The sequence below is a fragment of the Crocuta crocuta genome, unplaced genomic scaffold, assembly GCF_008692635.1.
Source record: "Crocuta crocuta isolate KB4526 unplaced genomic scaffold, BGI_CrCroc_1.0 scaffold290, whole genome shotgun sequence".
Classification (NCBI taxonomy): Eukaryota; Metazoa; Chordata; class Mammalia; order Carnivora; family Hyaenidae; genus Crocuta; species Crocuta crocuta.
Genome location: NW_027527429.1, coordinates 829,713 through 834,891, shown reverse-complemented (window position 1 = coordinate 834,891; position 5,179 = coordinate 829,713). Strand labels below are relative to the sequence as shown.

The 5,179-nt window shown below is 63.8% G+C and overlaps 1 protein-coding gene across 1 annotated transcript in view; it reads right to left on the bottom strand.

Moving 5' to 3' along the window:
- The window catches only part of KIF1A (kinesin family member 1A), a 66,141-nt gene that overhangs the window by 49,725 nt on the left and 11,237 nt on the right, over nt 1-5,179 (bottom strand). The window contains 2 exon segments of the mRNA XM_077757360.1: nt 4,051-4,068; nt 4,611-4,676. Of these exon segments, the coding sequence (XP_077613486.1) occupies nt 4,051-4,068; nt 4,611-4,676 (84 nt within the window).

Here is a 5,179-nt window from a genome sequence, read left to right as displayed (position 1 = left end):
CATCTCCCGACGGCACGTCCCCACACTCCCTGCGCCAGGCCCTGGTCCTCAGAGACCTTCTCACACGGCGGCTGCCAAGGGTGAGGCAGTTCCCACAGGGCCTCACACGCCTCACGGCCCCCACTCCTACTCACGCGGCCCCGCCCCTCACACGCTTCCGCACGCCCCACCACGTGCCTCGTGACACGGCTCCTCGCATCCCTCCCCCCGTCACCCCCAGACCCTCAGCCCGACCTCTGCGGGGATCCGCACACAGCTGGGCACGGCCCCTCGCCACCCCTCGCGCCTTCACCGCCCTCCGTGCAATTCCCCGGAGAGCTTCCCACAGCTCCCCCCTCCCCACCCCTCCGCACCCCTCGCGCAGTCCTGTCGCTGAGTTCCCCACACGGTCCCGAGGCAGCGGCTCACCCTTCCACCCGGAAGTCCCCACGGCCGCCCGCACCATCCCCACGGGCCCGCTCCACTGTGCAGACGGCCTGTCACGGCTCCATTTCCCACAATTCTCGCGGCTCCCAACGGTTCCTCGGTCCCCCGCCCTGTTCCTCTCACCTCCCTGCCCGCCCTCACACAGGCCCTCACAACTCTTCACGCCCCCCGCCCCCCGCGGCACCGATGCGTCTACACACGCTTCCACGCGGCTCCTCCGACAGCTCCTCTCAGGTGCTCACACGGTCCCTCCTGCCACCCGCACCAGGGTTCCACGTGTCCCTCCCACACTGTGCCTCGGTGGCCCTCACACAAGTCTTCCGCGGCTCCTCGTCTTCCTCGCGCAGTCACTCGCTGAGTCCCCGCAGCACTCGGCATCCGCTCACGGCTCTCCTCGCCGCTCTCGGTCCTGAGCCCGCTCCTCACACGCTCTCACGCTTCCTCGTGCTGTTCCAGCAGGTCCACACACCGCTCCTCACACCTGCTCGGTTCCCCTCGGTTCCCTACATCGCTCTTCACACGCTTCGACACGGCGTCTTGGAGGTCACACCGTTCCTCGCGGTTCCCGGAGAGTCCGAACAGTGTCACATACGCACACACTGGGCACACAGATCTACACAATTCACAACACACTCCCTCAGAGTTTCTTGCGGTTCTCCGAACAAATCCCTGGCATAGTCTGTTCCACGGTTCTGCGTGCATTTCCCCAAAAAGTTCCTCACAGTTCCTCTAACGCACTCCTTTTCCTGCTGACGACGAGGGAAGTGTGTGCATAGAACGGTGCCAGGAACAGCGTATGGAACTGCATGGAGACTGCGCAGGGGACTCTGAGCTTGTGGACTGTCCCTCGTATGGTTTTCCACAGTTTTCCGCTCAGCTCCCGTACCTCCCCACGGTATTGCCCACACTACCTCTCGGTCCCACACCGCCTGTCACAGAGTCCACACACATCTCCTCCCAGCTCGTCACACAGCCCCCCACGGTTCTGTCGTAGTTTGTCACGCAGTGTCCTGTCCTCACGGCTCCCCGTACCCAGTTCCACCCAGTGCCTCACACTCCCCAACGTGGCTCCCCTCGCCGTTCCCCCAAAATTTCTTCAAAGGTTACACAATTCCCACACGGTCTGCCCACACCACTTCACACGCTTCTTACGGCTCCACAAAGCGCCTCACAACTCTTCACTCACACGCTCTCACAATTCCTCACACGGTTCCTCATAATTCTTCATGCAAATCCTCAGAATCCTGCCGTTGCTCGTGAGTTTCCTCAAACGCTTCCCCCCAGAGCTCCCACACGGCCCTCCCGGTCCCCCCACTCGATCCCACACCGTCCCCCACCCCTCCCCGGCCCCACAAGCACAACACGGATCTCACGCCTCAAGGTCCCCGTGTGGTGTCCCCACACTATCTCACAACTGCTCGGTTTCTCACGGAATTCCATCACGTTCCCCAGAGCCCTCCCCGCAGCCCCCCGGACTTCGCACATCCTCGCCGCCCCCCACAAACACCCACCCCACACAGTCCTCCACACGCTTCCCACTCGCTTCCCAGCCGGCTCCCCACAGTCGCACATGGCTCCCCGCGACCCCTCCTGCGGTTCACGCACCGCCTCACACTCCCCTCACCGGTTTTCCACGCAGCCGCGCAGAACTCAACGTTCCCAGACGTAGTTCCCGCGCCGTTTCACACCCTTCCTCTCCCGTTTGCTCACACGTCCCACGCTGCTCACCCTGCTCCGCGCAGTCCCAGACTTCCTGCACGGGTCTCCACCCGAGTACCTCGCGCCTGAGTTCCCCCACGCGCTCCCTCCCACGGTCCCTGAGGTGCTCACGCTTCTGCACGGTCCCCCCCGCCCCCGTGCAAGTCCCACGCATTCTCCCACACCATTCCAGCTACTCCGCACACGGTCACAGCTCCTCACGGTCCCTCGCGCGGTTCCTGCCTTGCTCCCCACACTGTTCCCCACGGTCCCCACATACAACCTGCACGCAGACTACTGCCCCATCGCACGCTCTTCCCCTCACACTCCCGCAGCTCCTCGGGGGCCACGCGGTTCCTAACAATTCTGCACACAGCTCGGTACGCGGTTCCCCACCGGCTCCCACACGGTTCCTCGCGCTCCCCAATTTCCCACACGGTTTCAGAGCTCCTCGCGCCTCAGACTGTCGCACACCTGCAGTCACACTCTCCTCACGTTCTGCATCCCTTCCTGCCCAGTTCCTCGCGCCACCCGCGCAGCTCCTCACGGGTCCTGAGAGGTGGCTCACACGCTGCCTCTCACAGACTCGTTTCTCACACAGCCGTCTACACAGCCCCTCACAGACCCCTCACACCATCCCCACGCCGTTGCACACAGAGTCCCCCGGTGTTCCACACGGTCCACGTACACTATTCACACCTCTTCCCACGTATTCACGCGCAGTTCCCGCAGATCTCCCTACACAGCATGTCCAACATCCAGCACGATCCCCTCCGCGGCTCCTCACACGGTCTTCACGCGATCCCCACCCCACTTCATACACTTCTCTCACTTGTCCTCACCGCGCCTCACGTGGTCTTCCCGTGATTCCTCAGTTTCCACACACTTCCTCCATTTCCTCACACAGATGTTCATCCGTTTAGCGCCTCGCGCCATCTACGCAGCTCTTCACGGGCCACACGTTTACTCAGCTCTTCGTGCAACTTCACACGCGTTTTCTCACAGTGACAGTTCTTCACGCGGTTCCACCCGTGACTCAGTCCTCTCTGGTCCCTGACACAGTCCATCACAGTCCCGTGTGCGCTGTGCCCGTTTCTCACACCTCCTCACGCGGCTCCTTGCACAGCCCTACGTGCAATGTCCCACGGCTGCCACACGGTTCCTTACAGTCCCCCCGGAATTGCCACGCTTGCCCCACCGCACCTCACGCGCTTCCTGTTTCCTCTTCCACGTGTGCGTCCCGTAAAGTCCCTCGCACCATCATCCACGTCGTTCCCACAAGTATTCACACCATTTCTCCAGTTAGTTCCTCCCAGACCCTTGCTTCGTTCCTCCCTCGCTTCCTCACGGTTCCTCCCACATTTCCTGACACAGTCGCCGCCACAGAGTTCGCCACAGGCTTCCCCCCACGTCCTTACACAGCTCCTCACGCTTCCCACACGGCTCCTCACGTTTCCTCCCACACGGTTCCTCACAAACCAACAACTTTCCTCTCCGGCACCTCACGCAGGGCTTTCCGGCTACACGGCTGGTTCCTCCCTGCTCCTCAAGCCTCAGCCTCAAAGCTACGTGTCCTGCAGAGCCTCCCCGGCCACGCTGACGAGAGGGGCCTCGCCTGTGTGTCACTCAGCCCATCGTTTTCCTTTATGAAATTACGCCAATTCACAGTTATCGTTTTCTTTCTCTGTGCCCGTGTCTACGGCCTCCGTCCCCCGCCGAGCTGTGGCCCCGGAAGGGCTGGGTCGCTCTAGCCCAGGGCCCAGCTCAGAGCTGGCGCAGCGCACTCGTCCGTGAGGTGCACAAACCAAGGGGTGGTCTTCCTAGCGAGGGCCTCACAGGAGAACGGGGGCCGGCGGCTCTCCCGGCCCGCAGCCCCCAGCCCCGCCACGGCTGAGGGTCCCCCCGGAACTGAAGAAAGCAGCTTACCTTGTTGGGCCCAGAGTCCTGGAAAAGAAAAGACAGAGTCTGAGGCCCCGGAGGAAGCCTGGGGGCCCCAGGGTGTGTGGGGAGGAGCCGACAGGTGGCCTCCGGAGGACAAAGGGACAGGGAGGCCTGAGCACGCGCCAGGTGTCCATCACTCGTCACCTGGCCACTGCCAGCCACCCGGTTCCCGACAGGCCAAACAACAGCGCGACCCTCGGGCTGCTGTCACCCCCAGCTCTTCCCGCACCCCTCACGATCGCAGAGAAGGGCGGGGCCTCCTAAGACTCGTCCTTCTCTGAGCAAAGGCCTGGCTGTCCTGCGTGGCCAATACTGGCGGGGAGACTGAGGTTCCAGGGAGCAACAAGGGTCACCACTCATCTGTAGCCTAGTGACACACGCCCCTCACGTCGCCGGGCTTTCCCTTGAACCTCAGGCTCCTTGCCAGAGACGGGGCCCGGTGCAGGTCTGCCCGGCCCCCAGCATCCTCCACAGAAGGCAGCACGGGGAGCCGCCTCCACGGTCCCTGCCACCCGTCCAGTTCCGGAAACGCAGAGCTAGCTCACCATTTCAGCCAGCGCAGAGATGACCTTCCCCAGCGTGGTCAGGGACTTATTGATGTTGGCTCCCTCCTGTGTGCAGAGAAGACAGGCCGTCAGAAGCCTCGGGAGCCTCTTGCCCCGGCGTGATCCCGTGGGGCCCGACCCGTGCGACATTGGCCTAAGGCCGCCAAGCGCTGACCGTTAATCCCGGGGCTCCTTGGAGCACGGGAGGCCCTGGCGAGAAGCGGGTCAGAGGCCCGGCCCGGGGCGGGGTGCGGTGCGCTCCCTGGGAGCCCTCATGACCCTCACGTGAGCCCCGCTTGCACGCGTCCAGAGCCCTTTCCCATCCACCAGGTAACGGTGGGAACCAAAGGGAGGCTGAAACGGAAACCCTCCTTCCGGACCCCGAAGACTGCTGTGACCAGGGACTGTCGCCTCGTGGGCTGGGTTCTGGCGGGAAAGCGCGGACCCTGGTGGCCCCAGAAGGCCCGCCTCCCGCCAGGGCTCTGTCCCCGTTAGCCACCAGCAGTGCGCTGGGCGCGGCCCCGTGGCTGCCGGCCTCCTCCCACCTCCTCGCCCCCGCCCCGCTCTCC